The 16425-nt window shown below is 37.2% G+C and overlaps 1 protein-coding gene and 1 pseudogene across 2 annotated transcripts in view; both read left to right on the top strand.

Moving 5' to 3' along the window:
* Nucleotides 1–3686: 3686 nt before the first annotated feature.
* Nucleotides 3687–5850, top strand: LOC107738639 (pentraxin-4-like; annotated as a pseudogene).
* Nucleotides 5851–7266: 1416 nt separating this feature from the next.
* The window catches only part of LOC107738625 (H(+)/Cl(-) exchange transporter 7-like), a 22029-nt gene continuing 12870 nt past the window's right edge, over nt 7267–16425 (top strand). Inside the window, exons 1-12 of one of the 2 annotated variants that reach the window (XM_016550401.1) lie at nt 7267–7469; nt 8073–8147; nt 8673–8738; nt 8933–8998; nt 10860–10992; nt 12032–12141; nt 12325–12405; nt 12588–12650; nt 12735–12818; nt 12897–12990; nt 13253–13317; nt 13429–13545. In XM_016550401.1, coding sequence (XP_016405887.1) covers nt 7365–7469; nt 8073–8147; nt 8673–8738; nt 8933–8998; nt 10860–10992; nt 12032–12141; nt 12325–12405; nt 12588–12650; nt 12735–12818; nt 12897–12990; nt 13253–13317; nt 13429–13545 — 1059 coding nt within the window. In that variant the 5' untranslated portion in view covers nt 7267–7364. The remainder of the gene's footprint in view (nt 7470–8072; nt 8148–8672; nt 8739–8932; nt 8999–10859; nt 10993–12031; nt 12142–12324; nt 12406–12587; nt 12651–12734; nt 12819–12896; nt 12991–13252; nt 13318–13428; nt 13546–16425) is intronic. The other variant, XM_016550402.1, reaches the window with a different exon arrangement.

Here is a 16425-nt window from a genome sequence, read left to right as displayed (position 1 = left end):
CACTATATCAGAATAATTTCTGAAGCATCATCAATTATTATTATTATTTTTTTATTTTGTATCTTTTTTTGAGGATGTAAAAATGCAGTTGGTGTAGGGCGATAGAATATACTGTTTGTACAGTATAAAACCCATTACATCTATCGAGTGTGTGTTATATATATATATATGTACAGTATATATATATTGCATAGTTTGAAAGCCTTAAATCACCTAAGAAAATCATGTTTAAAGTCGTTTATAGTGTGACTTAATTTGCTTTAAAAACTGGCATATATATAGCCAAAAAAAGAAAAGAAAAAACATTAATGCAATATATATATACATATATATTATATATATATACATTTTTTTTTTTTTGGAACACACATTCCAAAACCTTTGCGTGAAGCCTTAAGGCCTTAAGGTCATTGTTCAAACTCTATATTCTAATTGAATGGGCTGTGTTCAAAGCTGATGTATAAAAACACAAGTGTGAACATACATTTTCTATTACATTTTTAATATTACAGCAAGTTGCTTTATTGCTTAGCAACTATAAGCAACCTCTAGTCAGAATAATGAACTATATCACTTTGCGGACAGTGAATTCTTATTATTGTTCATAAAAAATGTGACTTATTATTGAACATTTGTGTCTCTATTGCTGTTGATGTAGGTTTATGAAAGCAAAAATCTATGTAATAAAAGAGACTTCCTCCCTCGGCTGATTGCTATATTTTGCAGAAGCAAGACAAGACAGCATGCAATAGCCCTCCAAACTGGATTTTCAAGGTGTTCAGTGCTTCATAAAGATATATTAATAAACTAGAGTGGATAAAGTCAAGTAAATACAGTGGAAACACAAAACGTTGTCATCTGTCGGTCACTTCCTTACTGAACAGATTCACAGGAGATCTTTTGAAGTGCTTGAGAAAGTCATCATGCATCAAGATGTGCAGTAAAAACAGTTCTAATAGAAAGCCAAGAAGAAGAAGAGATCAGTGTGTGCAGTTTCCATAAAGCATGGAATGACAGCCAGGGTATTTACAAATTACATTCCAACAAGAGAGGTCCACCAAGAAGACCTGCACTCTAAGAAAAGTCTGTAAAAAATAGGGCCCAGTGTTTTCCCCGTATTTTGAATTATGCATTGCATTGTGTTGTGTTTTAGGGTTAAAGGAAGTGTCTGTAAATTTGGAAAATTACCAGTACCTTTTCCAATTTTCTGCCGATTTTTTTCTTATAGTGTGGTGAGGAGGACACTGATGCCTGGAAAGCATGGTGGTAGATCTTTTGTGGTCTAAGTGTGTACAGTTGTAATGGAATTTGTTCAAAAAGGACACAGAGATAATGCAGGGAATATAAGAATGTCTTAAAATCAATTTGATTTAAGGATTAAGAATGAAAAGTTAATTGTACCAAAGATAATTATTTTAGTTTTAGCATTTATTTTGTAGAATCAGTTATTATACTATATTCTCATATTCTTACAGCGCAACAGTCTGCTTTTTTAAATAAATAAAAATATTTTTAAATAAAAAATAAAATATATATATATATACTGTATATATATATATATATACACACACACACACACACACAGAGATATGCCATGGTTTTACAGTAAAATTCTAAATACAGTAAAATCCTGACAGTATTTTATAGTGCAAACCAAAACTGCTTGTGAGCAAAACCACAGAAATATCTTGAAATTAACCTAACTTCATCATATCAGTTTATGACACACTATTTTTACTTAGGGACAGACAGATGCATGCATTGTTCTCATATGCCTCAGTTACGCCCCTATGTTTTCTGTTCCTATCTTTAACAAAAACACAACAACAGAACAACCACTTTCAAATACCATCAACAAAGAGTAGATATGTTCACTTTAAACCACACTTTAAAGAGACAGCAGTTCTTGCCAATGTGTGTTATACAGCCAGTGAGCTTTTTGTTTCAAGATATTTTGGTTTTGTATGTTACATGAGTATCAGGCCTTCCACATTGTATTACATGTGTTTCATCCTGAACACATTGTTCTTTAGCCATTATTCAATCATTTATTTGATTTACTTTATTATTAACTAAATTTTTTATTTATCTGCACTGAAATGACTTTAATGTAAATATGTGAAATGATGACCACCAGGGATTGAAAGTAACTTTTTCACTCACCAGCCAATTTGGCTACTAAATTTTTAAGTAAATAAACCAACAGTTTGAGGCTGTCTACACTGGGCGTGACAAAGCGACCATTGCAAATAATTTTGTGTCAGTACTAGGGGTGTGCGATAGGTGGCAGCAAGTCACTGTTAAGTGAGTCATTGCGATTGAACCCAATCATTTAAACGGTTGATTCATTCAGGAATGAAACATGCTCATGTTGCTCAGAGACGCAAAACAGTGCTGTGGCTGTGTTTGGAATGATTTTTGTTGGCGAAATAGAGCAAAAACAGGCAATATGGTGTCTAAAACATACGTCTCTTGATATTAAATTATTGTTTATTTTACTGTTGTATAAAATCAATATCACATTTGTAACCATGCTTTAAAAAAAAACGGCACCTTCGTGTGATATTGATTAACTGTATGAAATGATATAAATATGAATCATGCCGTGAAAGAACGCACTCTAAATGCGCACACGCACTAAAGCCTGTGCTCTAGTAACCAGACTTCATCACGTAGTCGCTTATGCGTGCACTCTGTAGGTGTGTTTTGTTTGGTTTTTGCAATATACTCGATAATGTCATAATGTCTCACGAGTTCAGTATGTGCGCTAAACCTGCGCAGATTTGGCTTGCATGAAGTTCCCCAAGAAATAAATGAGTCAACATAACTTACGAAAAGTAACCCACCAAATTGGCTAGTGATTTGACAGCTTTACCCGCCACAGCTGATTTTTACCCGCATTTGGCGGGTTGGCGGTTGTTAATTTCAAACCCTGTTGACCATGATCAGCTTCAAATTTAGTGCCAAAGAAATCACAGCTCAGAATCCAGTTCGGATAGGTAATTCTATCAGGTTGTTGTGGGCGTTGGCCGCACAAAGAACGCACCATCAAATTCTGAAAAATGATCCATGATTGCATATCTGAGTGCAATTTGTCAGTTGCTCAGCAACTTTACCACCTCTTGACTGTAGGGGGAGCTGAACCTATACATTTGGCTCAAACTTCAGGTTTCAGATGTGCTTGCTTTCATCATTTAAATTTGTCAGCCATGTAAAATTTCATCATATTTATGCCTTTGAAATATGAATGTTTATATGTTGTATTGTTATAGATAATGTTGTCTGTGCTGTTTTTTTTCACATTTTGTACTCACAGATTATATATTATAGCTATACAAACAGATGTATTGTGTACAGCATAAAATGTAATGATTGAAAATTGAGATATGACAAGTTGAGAGTCCAAATCATATTTTTAAAAACTATTTTACAAATATTTATGATCGCCTGTCCATCCATGTTTTTGCGTATGTGTGTGTTTGCTTGGAGATTTCTGTTTGGGGTCTGTGAAATCCATTTAGTCATGTTTTAATTTCCTTATTGGCCACTGTAGCAAAGAAAAAGGAAATCTTATTCAGAGCATCCAAGGATAGGAGGTGTACACCTACACAAACTGTTTTAGGTTGGAATTTTTCAAAAATATTAGATCAAGTTATTTAAACGCCTGTAAAGGACGTGAAGCGACCATGACCAGAAAGGCCAGCAGAAGGTTTTTTTTCCTGGTCATAATCTTCCTGCTAATGCCTGTGACCTGCACACGGAGAGGAGCACCGACTGAGACATATAAACCCTTAAACCAAAGACTGAGGAGGCTGGATCAGCAGGTTTGTTATGTTTAAACAACATACTGTCTTTAAAAATATCATATTGCATGTATCTGTAACACGATTCCTCCAATCCTAGTTCAAAAGATTTCAACAGATGACCTTCACCCATCTTCAGAGCATTGCTGAAAACTACAACATTTCAGATAACATAGACTCGCGATTCCAAGTTTTGAGTCGGCAGTTTGAGAGGATCTCCAGAGAGCTCTGTGCATTCAAGGAAACGACAGATCACAGCCTGAATTCCCTCAAATCCTGGACTAAGAGTCTACAGAAAAAGACCAAGAGGCTTGACTCGAGCCTGGCAAACATGACGAGAGCTCTGAGGGAAACAACCATCTCAACCTTAGACAAATCCAAAAGCAGAGAACGGGGTTGTCCGACTTGTCCCACAAGATCCAGAAACTGCAAAGTCACATTGGCTCTTTGGAATCCTTTAAGAATCAGGTTCAACATGGAATGCGGGACCTTCAGGCCTCTCTCAAAAGGCATCAGACCCAGATAATGAAGTTGGAGAGTCAGATGCAAGGGTTGTTCAAGATCATTCCAACTTCCAAGGAAGGAGGATTAGATCCTCTCAATTCTATCAAGAAGCAACAAGGTGTGGTCCTGAGGCATGTCCAGCCTAAACCGAAGTCTGAAGAATACAGAATGAGAAATCGATTGCGTTCTGGGCCCACCGAACAACCACAGACATACAAAATAAGAGACAGACAACAGCAGCTCTGGCAGAGCACCGTACAACCAACAGTTCAGGCTGAAGAGAAACCTTTTCTGCTTCCACTTCGACACAAAATCCCACATATTCAAACCCCAAAGGAAGAAGCCAGAAGTAAGTATTTAGAGAACTCTAGTGGTTTTGTGTCTGAAAATGAAATTGAAATGCATTTGTATCCACAGTTTAGACTGAAAACCTTAATGTCAAGAATCCAAACAGGCAAGTACGCAAGCATATAGACCTTAATCAGATTAGACGCCGTATTGAATTTAATGTGGATGAAAACAAGGCTGCTTTACAATGGCAGGCACTGTATACAAAAGTCATGTAATTTTCACAGCTTTCAAAATTATTTTTTAAAACTTTGTCTACCATTTTTTAGAAAGACGTTTTGTCAGCTGGACAATCAATATATTGTTAAATAACAATGCAATCGATTGAACACACTGCACTTCTACCCCTCACAGGCTTGTTTCCATTCCTATTAAAAATTCAATATGGCGCTACCCTGAAATATATGGTCTGTGACACGTTTTCATTTGACAATTTTGATATTTTTGCTTATTATAACGGTCAGATCTGAAACAAGTACGATGACAAAGGTAGACAGAACATTTTCTTTTTTACTTTATGCCAAAATGTAAAGTGTCTAATAATTTTGTCTCTCATTCTCAAAGTTTGCAATGTGGGTTCGATGCTTCTGTTCCCATCGGCTTCTGCTGAAAATTATGTCACCTTCCAGAGTAGTTTCCGAACAGGGATACATGAACTCTCTATCTGCACTTGGCTAAAAGTAGGTGCCAAGTATCTTGGAACAATTCTTTCTTACGCCACAGAGAACAATGACAATATGTCATTATTGACATATAATGTCAATGGATTTTGGATTTTGTGATTGGAGATCCAGCGTATCGTGAATTATCTTTACAAAATATCCTGGATGGCCACTGGCACCATTTATGCATCATCTGGTCCTCCATTGAAGGCAGGTTTTGGTATTATTTGGATCGTCATCTCATATCTACTGGATCCAAGTTCCAGAAAGGCTATGAGATCCCTCCTGGTGGCTCGATGGTCCTGGGGCAGGAGCAGGATTCGATTGGAGGGGACTTTGATGAAGCTGAAGCATTTGTGGGCAAACTGGCTGGCTTTGTATTGTGGACTAGGAGCCTGAGCCCTGGGGAAGTGTCTGGACTAGCCTCTGGCAAAGGGGTGCCACGAGGAGCAGTGCTCAGCCTGGATGATGTAGACCAGATGTTTGTCTCTGTTCAACATATTACCTGTGAGTGTCTGGAGCACTGCATGTAAAGGCACAACAGAATGAGCCAGAAAAACAATTCTGTATTACACATTATTTTTGTATTTCCATTTATTTTGATAAAACAGCAGTTTATATATTCATTTATCATATTTACATATTTGGGCTTATGAAACCTTTTACTTTTCATTTTAACTATAAACTTTGCTTTAAATAAACATGCATTTTATTTTTGTTGGTCTATGCAGTCTGCATTCAGTCAGCACACAGCGTGAAGGCCACTATTTCTTGTTTAGCAATCAATTAATGACTCAAGGAACCTTAAATTGTGTTTTTTTTTTTCAGACTTCATATTAAAGGAATGCTGTAAATATAGCAGTAATCAGACCACAAGAGTAAAAACACTAAATTTATTCATACTGTCTCCCATACTGAGTTCCCAAAATCGTAACAAATCAGTGACACTGACACTGTTCAATATCAAATGATAAAATTAGTATTTTTAAATGATTTACAAAGCAACTGAATTTATCACAAATATGCTCTATGAAACAAAACAACTCTCAGTAGCATTGGACAAACTGCAGTGTTTTTGTTTTCTTTTTATGAAGGTTATTACATTATTGTTCACTGTATAATTATTGTAAAGTTAAAGCATAATTGCCATTATAACCTAACAGTTTCCAAAGCAAAACGTTCACATTGAAATAAATACATATTGAATGAATATGAAAAATAATATTTAATCTTTTTTTTTTTTTTTTACATGATTGTAAGCTTTAGGGAGCATTTGTCTTTTGTCTACTATTTGTCTACTAGCATATTGGCTGTTTATTAGTACTTATAAAGCACATATTAATGTCTTATTCTGCATGACCATATTTTGGATCCCTTAACCCTACCCCATACCTAAACTTAACAATTACCTTACTAACCATTAATAAGAAGCAAATTGGGAGTTCATTGAGGAAAAAGTCTTAATAAATAGTGAATATGTGTTCCCTATTCTAAAGTGTTACCGAAATGTTCACCCCTTCTGAGGCCATTAATTAATACATTTCTATCACATGTTCATCATACATATATATATATACATTGGATATATATAATAGGATATATACAAGGAAAATAAATGTTTGCAATGTAACAATAGGTTAGTGTGTGGAGAAACCTGCTTGTTGGAAACCGTCATTATTTTAGCATGTCATTATTTTATTAGTAGGCCTAACTCTAATGGCGGAGAAATATGCGATGTTTAACAGAGTTAATATAACCTAAAATATCAGATACGACAGTTATGAGCATGTTTTAACCCTTATAACAGAGCAGAGCCATCTCAGTCACTACCGCACGTCATTATTGACACAAAACCCAGAATTGTTCAACTGTAGAACTGTGAACTACAATTCCCAGACTTCCGTTGAAAACGAATTCTCTCTTGAACCTTTCCGCTTTCCGTACACTAGTCACGGGTTCGCTTATGATTGTTAGTCATGGGGAAGAAGTGTTCGCAGTAGTTCTACAGTTAGCAGGTTTGGATGTGTAATTAATGGTCAAATAAGACATGGCCAACATCGCGAAGAAAGTGTCATGGTCTGGCCGAGGCGATGATCGCGGAGAGAGAACGCCACTGCTGAACGGAGACGAGGAGGTGAAATACAACAGACAGGTACCAGACACGCCATACAGACTACAAAAATGATATATGTAGGACTCCGCAATCAATCTGAAATGTTTTGACTTCTGCTTATATTAAATACTTGCCCTGCTTGTTATATAAAGCATGCTTGTTAAGCATGCAAAGGTAGTCTGCCTACTTGCAGAAAGCATGATAATACACTTGCACTAACTTCTTGTCATCACGTACAGCGTTGAAATGAAAGCAAAATAGTTCTTAAACTTGTTATTAGAGGGTAAACCCTTGTGTTTCTTGTAAACCCTAGTAAGGACTTGTATTTGTAGCCTACCTAATGGCAAGTTGCAGCCAGTTGTGCAACTCTGGATATTTTGATTTTTTACTTCCCCTTTCTTTTAACCCTTTTATTCTGCTAAGAAACTGCAAGCACCTGTGATCCTTAGACCTACATTGAATTGGTTGATTCTTGATTACAGTCAGGGCCATAGCTAGGAATTCGGGCCCCCCTTACTGTATTGTGGGGCCCTTTTGGCCAGGGAGCCCCTATATATATTAAATATCTTTTATAAAAAAGATTTTAAGAGAGATATTAAAAATGAGTAGACTCTTGATAAATGTAATGTATTTGGTTCATAGTTATCCGGGGGAGGTATATTTCATATAGGCAGGCTGAGCACTGTGGACCTCGAGGAGGAAATCACACCCGAAGAGGTAAAATCTATTTTACATCAATTCTTTTTTTATATATTTTTTCTAAAGACGCGTACAAACAAAACAGTACTGTAAATATACACACAAAAGCCTATACTCTGGTCCAGAAAAGTGCTTCACTGTTTTGACACATAGCTATAGTTTCAGTTTTAATTTCAAGGTGTTTGTGGTTTTGATGCTTTGAATGTTAGAATAGAGCATGAGTGTAGTTTAAATCTCTCCTCAAATCAGCCATTTTGGCTAGAGACCAAAGGACCAGGAAAATGCCTGACTCATCGGCTTCTTCAGCCTGCACTTTGGAAAAATCATTTATTGAGAAAATGCATACGATGTACTTGATCATTTGTGAGTTTATGTTTCCAACGTGTTGGCATGAGGTCACGCTTGCTCATGGCTGCAAAGAGTTGATGTAGCTAAATAAAGTGTTGTCCTATTCTGATTGCATGAGCATAGAATGACTGTATTATATGCCCTTGATGAATGTCGGCCGGGCAACTCTGAGTCTGTTTTTCCCGAAACACACAGGACATTGTGAGAAGTCGACCAAAAGAAATCCCTCACAACGAAAAGCTGCTGTCTCTCAAATTTGAGGTAATTGAATCTCGACCTGACCTTCAGTCACCCTCTTTCAATTGAGTGTCTGTTAAAAATGCTTTGAAAAATCAGTAGGTTTTCTGTAAATGAACTTAAAAACCACAGACAAAATGCACCATGTACACTTTAAATAAACTGTCTTTGAAGAGCTGTGATGTAAAATGTCAAACCTAGTGCATTTTGTGTTTCAGAGTCTTGATTACGATAACAGCGAGAATCAGTTGTTTCTGGAGGAAGAGAGGCGGATGAGTCACATGGTCAGTAAAACCATCAGAGATTTTCATTACTTTTACTTTACTTATGTTTAGTCATTTAACAGACGCTTTTATCCAAAGCGACTTACAAATAAGAAAAAGTAATTAAAACTAAAAGCTAAAACTCTATAAATATTATATATATACACATTTAAGAAAATAAAAGAAATTAAATAAAAATGACAAATGCATACAACAACATTTCAAAACTAAACATTTAAATGAAAACAAAAAAATAAAGCTAAAAACAATTCAAAATATTAAAAGAACAAGGTGGATTAGGTCATTAGAGGTGGAGATGACAAGCTCAGTTTAATGGTTATCTTGGATCATGTGCGCTTCGTAATCGGTTCATATAAAGGCACTTTCTGAGTTTACAACCATAACAGTTGATGGAGACCATTGAAAGGAATGTGCAGTTTGCAATTTAAAATTAGTCTTAAATTTAAGGGGCATTTCACAATATGTTGTGCTATTTTTAAATGGTTGGTTTATGTACACGTTCAATCAACTCTACCCCTAAACACATTTTTGTTCAATCACATTATTTTCTTTATAGTAATTAATAATGACAATGCTAAATCAATGCTTTAAAATGACAACACAACTTATTTTCGTAGGATAGCACGTGTTTTTCATAGTATTCTCCAAATATGGCTTGACTCAGAATTAATGTTGGGATAGCACATGATTGCAGTCTAAATCTCTCCTCAAATCAGCCAAACATTTTGAAGATTACTGGAACGGCATTCAGTGATAAGCCGTTTCCACGTATAAGCGGTTCATTCAGTGTACTGACAGAACAGACTCTGGTTTCCTTGTTATGCAACAGTAATTGTTGTAGCCATTATAGATTAACACTAGAGGTCGACCGATATTGGTTTTTCACTGGCCGATGCCGATATTTAGAAATCAGGGCAGCCGATGGCCGATATATGATGCCAATTTTTTTTGGCCGATATGTTTGGCCGATTTTTATTTTTTATTTTTTATTCATCTCATAAAAGTGAGTTTGAGTAAATGATTATTGCAGGGTACAAGATAGTAATAGTAGTAGTAGCCTAATTCAGAGTAATAATACATGGCTCAAAACTTAAGCACCTTCTCAAAACAGTTCTGAAGCATGCTTTTTGTTTATGTTTGCTGACAGACACCAGTGTTTCCCACAGACTTGCAAATGTTAATTCATTCTACGCCAGCAGGAGACGCTGTTGGAGCGGAGATATACCGGTTTCCCCGGTAACGGCTGTAATCTAATAAGCACTGGGACTGCACTCACAAACGCTACTTTATCAGGCATTATAGGAAAGACGAAATGAAAATGACACCGAAGCTTTTCTGAAGACGGTCGGTTCTTTTCAAAGATACATTCATATAAAAACACCCGCGCTACATTTTAATTTTGAAACGTGCAGTGAACAGTTTATTCAACGAGGTAATAACTCAATGTATGGGAAACACTGGACACTGCTATGAGTCAAATGGCCAAGTGATAACATAAATAAAAGAGTTCACACATATTACACAACCTGCTATAACTTTCCGGCATCAATTCTAGTAGGGTAAAACGTAATTACGCTTTCGAAACGGTCTGTTTTGCCCTGCTATCATTAGATGAAACTGTGTGTGAACAAGAAGCGGCTGCAGAGTGTGAGTTGCTCCATCTCTCACGCAGCCAGAGAGAGATTCTCCTCTCCGGCGTTCCACAACAACGCTTAGCTGCCCGCAGATGTGCCTTGCCTATAAATCGGCCTAATTTGCAGCACAATCGGCCGATGCCGATTAATTTAAAAATGCCAAAAATCGGCCGATCAATCGGTCGACCTCTAATTAACACTTTTATGTTTATTTATTGTAACCGTAGGGTTTCAGATGTCTGGAGATCAGGAGATGGGTGATCTGCGGTCTGATTGGGTTTCTCACTGGTCTCATCGCATGCATGATAGACATTGCTGTGGAGAAATTAGCTGGTTATAAGTACTTTGCAGTCAAACTGAGTATCCTTTCTCTTGTCATTCATCTATTTTACAGCCTTCTAATATGATCAGTTTCTTATGTAAAGCATGCCAAAAATTGTATTTGCTCCTTCGTTAATTAAAATGAGCCAATACACTGCAGTTTGTGAACAAGTTTTCAAAACATAATTTCATTTCATGCAATCAGTTTACATATGTGTTAACACATTGTGAAAGTTTGTGTAATCTATTTCCATTGTTACTACATGAATAATTTGGCCGTAAACGGCTGCATGGCAATCCAGATCCAGACCAACATGGACAGAATGAAAATTGAGCATTATTTTTATTTTTTTATCTAATATCGTCTGTCCATGTAGTTTATTTAAAGGGGTCATATGATGCGATTTCAAGTTTTCCTTTCTCTTTGGAGTGTTACAAGCTGATTGTGCATAGATAAGATCCCTGAAGACCAGCTTCATCACTGTGTGGGTCACGCGAGTGTTTTCCCCTTTCGGGCTCTGTCTTTACATTTATTTTGAAAGATGAAGCTCGTGATTATGGTAAGGGGCGTTACATTTCCGACGCGTGCTTGCAGACTGCGCTTGTCGGAAGGCGGGACTTTGTAGAAAACGAAGCGTTTGAGAGAGGCGGGGCATAGAGGACCTACAATAATGTACAGTATTTGAAAAATAATGTGTTTTTTGAACATTAAAGCATGTCAACATATTCTGTTACACCAAATACACAAAATAATTATCTTTAAAAAAGCATCATATGACCCCTTTAATTTAGCACTCAACAAAATTAAAATAGGATTTTTCTTTATTTTTATATTCCAGGAAAAAATATCAGTAGCCAATGTTTGGTACAAAGACACAAATTTTATTCATGGTATTATTAAGCATGTAATAATATAGCTCAATATTTTTAATACTGTGCTAAAGTACAGTCAGACAAATCAACTTATTTAATGAAAAGGCTTAATTTAATTGCATAGAGTTTTCTTCAGTTTAATTAAGTGTGATTGTGTGTTATTTATTTCTCACTGGCTTCAGAGTTTCTTAAACTAGGCGTTCAGACATTGAGAAATACACAGAGCTTGGTGGCCTGTCCATCTCTCTTATACTGTGGGCAGTGCTGAACTCTGCTTTCGTGATGTTTGGCGCTATCGCTGTTGCTTTTGTAGAGGTGAGTGTTTTCTTCCAGTCAGAATGAGATTTCTGTGGTTTAAGCTGTGAGCATAAGAGACTTTAAACATTAAAAAAAAAACTTTGATTGGTAGAGTACATTGTGTACTGTGTAGTGTTTAGTAAGTAGTTGTGTATTATTTTACTTTGAACATTATTAAAAATTCAGTCTGTTTTCTCACAGCCCATTGCTGCAGGAAGTGGAATCCCTCAAATAAAATGTTTCCTGAATGGAGTGAAAATCCCTCGTGTTGTTCGATTAAAGGTGATGCCTTTCATAGCGTAAGCTTCTCTATAAGACAAACAAGGTAGCTTGATTTTTAACTGAACAAAACGGTAAAAAAAAAAAAAAGATATAGATATCATAGATGTAAATATCTATTTATCTATATAAGATAAATAGATATTTTTCAATAATAAAATTACTATTTTTATCTATGTCCACAGACTCTGGTGATAAAGGTCTTTGGTGTGATCTGCTCAGTTGCTGGAGGTCTCGCTGTTGGAAAGGTACAATATTAAAACCATCAACTGGGGTTAATGGGACTTATTGAAAGCTAACTGATGGACTCAACAGCTGCTCTCCTCTCACAGGAAGGACCCATGATTCACTCGGGAGCAGTGGTGGCTGCAGGAGTATCTCAAGGAAGAAGCACTTCACTGAAAAAAGATTTTAAGGTCAGTTTTCTGTACTGTTAGGTCTGCTTGAATCTTACAGTAAACATAGAGCCTGACGTCACGTTTCTGTGCCTGCAGATATTTGAGTATTTCCGCAGGGACACAGAGAAAAGAGACTTTGTCTCGGCAGGAGCAGCGGCTGGAGTCTCCGCTGCCTTTGGAGCCCCTGTTGGTGAGACATGCAGAAAATCATTTCAAATATCCATATTTTTACATTGGATAGAAGCAAGTTATGCAAAGCCAGTGCCAAATATGTTATTATTATATTGTTAAAGCATATTACAGTAGCTGATACACGACGAGTTGTAGCTATAAGTGAAAATCCATCATTTGGTCCTCTGAATAAAAGCTCAAAGACTGTTGAACTGCCCTGAAATGATTCTTGGATAAGATTGTTCAGGACCATCTTTGATTCATTGTGGTTTTTGGCACAGGTGGGGTTCTGTTCAGTTTAGAGGAAGGCGCATCTTTCTGGAACCAGATGTTGACATGGAGAATTGTGAGTGATTGTGAATAATAGTTTGGCTCCTTATTAAAGAGCACTGTCTGTTTCACTCAGTTTCAAAGGTCAGCTGTTTGAACCCCTGATCCTGCTTTGCTTTTGATTTAGTTCTTTGCTTCAATGGTCTCCACCTTCACACTGAACTTTTTCCTGAGTATTTACCATGGGAAGCCCGGAGAACTGTCCAGCCCCGGTCTCATTAACTTTGGCCGCTTTGACAGTGATGTAAGTTCTGTCTCTATCTTCTTCAGTTACTCTGACAAGGTCTCTTTCTCTTTTTAGCTACCAAAGTTTTTACACCGCACAGAGATTTGAAAGGAAAATCTGTTAAAGTGGAATTGACCCTTGAAGCCAAGTAGGTATAACTGCAGACCGGAGATCTCCAAAATGGGGTGTGAACTCCAAAAGTGGGCAAAACCTCCAAAATGGGGCGGGGTCTCTTCTCGCATAGACTTTCACCATTGGCTCTGGCTTCGGCCAATTGTTATTGACTTACATTTCAAAATAAAACTTTATAAATTAAACATTGTTTCTAGTTGATCTAAAATAAAATATGCTATATAAATAAATATTCTCTGTGAGAGCAGAGCCCAAAGCTCGTGGCCAGTGGTGTTCGGACTGGAGTTTGAACCTCTGCTTCATGATGTAAACGGGAATCACCCACGAGCTCTCCCGCGAGCCGTCCCAGCGCAGGGGAAAGATTTTACTCTATCGCTTTGTTCCAAGCAACGGGGGCATCCCGGGGCACGAAATTCGCAGGGTAGGAGGGGGTAGTGACGCTGGGTGTAACTAAAAAGGTGCCATTGTCCGGTGAGGTCCGGTTGGGGAGTTACGGAACAGTCTCATATCGCATAATCATGCGATATGATTATGCGATCATATCGCATATGATCATGTTTATCTCCTGAACTGCAACTTTCTTTACCACGCTATTCAGCGCCGCAGGGTAGGAGGGTGTAGTGACGCTGGGTGTAACTAAAAAGGTGCCATTGTCCGGTGAGGTCCGGTTGGGGAGTTACGGAACAATCTCATATCGCATAATCTTATTAACTGTTTATCTCCTGAAAGCCAGTCCCGCCGTGCAGTCAATTACACTGGTTAAGGTTAGGGTCAGGTGTGGGGTAGGGTTAGGGGTTAGCATTTTTTGTAGCATAGTGTAGGAAATCAACACTTTAATTGACACAACCAATAAAATCTTTAGAATCAGCTGTGGGGCGGAGTTTGCACTGAGCATGCGTGTCATGTGCCTGTCTGTCAATGGGAGGAAGCCACGCCCTATTTTGGACCTCCCACCCCGTTTTGGAGTTCCTGCCCCCATTTGGAGATCTCCAGGCTGCAGTTATACCCTTCTCCTTGAAGCTAGGGGTGCTCCGATTGATCGGCTACCGACCACTATCGGCCGATAATCGCTTTGGGATGTTTGATCGGCGGTCTCTATAAAGGCTGATGACGCGCCTGCCGTGAATGGTTTGGCACGAAATGCAGTGGCACCGTCTCACGCCTGTTTCACACATACTCCGTCTGCAGTGCGTATGCGGTCCATGTGCGTTATGTATGCGGTGCAGAAGCAGCACGGACTCATTGTGCTTTCACACAGGATGTGTTTGCAGTCCGCTACTTATCCACGGCTGTTAAAGAGAGAAAAAGAGTGAATGCACCTTTAAATTTGCAGTTAAAAGACGAAAATTACACCTTAAAAATGTTTTTTTTTTTGAAGATCTGCAGAGTATGTTTTACAAGAAAAAAATATAAAAAAAAAAAAAAAAAAAAAGCTTTTTCAGCATTGTGATACTCTTTTATCACAGTACAGTAACAATCTAAATCTAAAACATTAGTTTAAACTCAATAAATATAAACAACGTATTATTCATGCATTTGACTTCCAGATTTGTATAATAAGTTGCTCAAGCAAGTGGCAACACATTTAAACAGCATACAGCCTACTTTTCTTATGTCAGACATAATTTTACAAACAGCGTGAGTGAATCACCGCACGCGCTCTGTCTTTCCCTCTCAAAATGCGCAAATGGCTTCAAATCACATCGCGTCTGCACTATAAGCCAGCTGCACAGTTGACACAGGAATTGTCACTTGCATAGTCTCAGCCTCAGACGTCACGCCCACGGAACGTTGGCTAAACGTCTGATGCATATGGCACACAAAAGTGGAAACACTTCAGGAGTTTCGAAGTCGTCATCGGATTTGTTTAATTATACAGGATTTCCGGGAGACGTGTGTCACGTTCTATAAGGTTCCGCCTGGAAACAAAAATGTTGTGACGCCAAACCCCCTCACAAAAAGAAGAACGCCGTCGTGTTTACAACTGTGAACAATCAGGATCAACTAAACGCTGGATTTTCAAAACTATGTGAAATATTTAAAGTTCGCTGCACAGAATCTTTAAAATGCGTCCGAGAGTTTTACACACGGTCTGTTATTGTGGCAACATTTCCACGCCCCGAAATGTGACGCTGAAACTAAACGAACTGTGATTGGTTGTTTGACATGTTGGTCAAACGGCCTCATGGCCAATGAAAGCTGCCGTCAGTCTGAAGGACACGAGACTAGCTGCCATGGCAACATTTCTTATTTTCACTTAGTTTAACTTGAAGTACTAAAATACCTAAAACTAAATTAAATAAAACTAGTAAATAAAATAAATAAAAACTACATAGTCATATTTAAATAAATAAATACATAAATATAAAAAACACATATCAAAATTACAAAAAAAAACCTTTAAAAAATGAAGACAGAAAATATAAAAATAAAATAAAAATCTAATTCAAAATATGAACAAAAACTATAACAGTAAGTCAATGATAATAAAATTACACTAGAGTGAAAATTCATTTCAAAATCTGACCATCCTATACAAAGAGTCCTTGATCAATTACACTCATTTATATACACTAATGTTCAGAAAGGTTTTTTCCCCATGTTTTTGAAAAAAAGTCTCTTCTGCTCACCAAGGCTGCATTTACTTGATCAAAAATATAGTAAAAATTGTGAAATATTATTGTGATTTAAAACGGCTGTTTTCTAAGTGAATATCTGTTAAACTGTAATGTATTTCTGTGATGCGCAGCTGTATTTTCAGCATCA

The sequence above is a fragment of the Sinocyclocheilus rhinocerous genome, unplaced genomic scaffold, assembly GCF_001515625.1.
Source record: "Sinocyclocheilus rhinocerous isolate Xijiao unplaced genomic scaffold, SAMN03320098_v1.1 scaffold1155, whole genome shotgun sequence".
NCBI classification, from domain to species: Eukaryota; Metazoa; Chordata; class Actinopteri; order Cypriniformes; family Cyprinidae; genus Sinocyclocheilus; species Sinocyclocheilus rhinocerous.
This window is presented reverse-complemented; position numbering and strand designations above follow the sequence as displayed.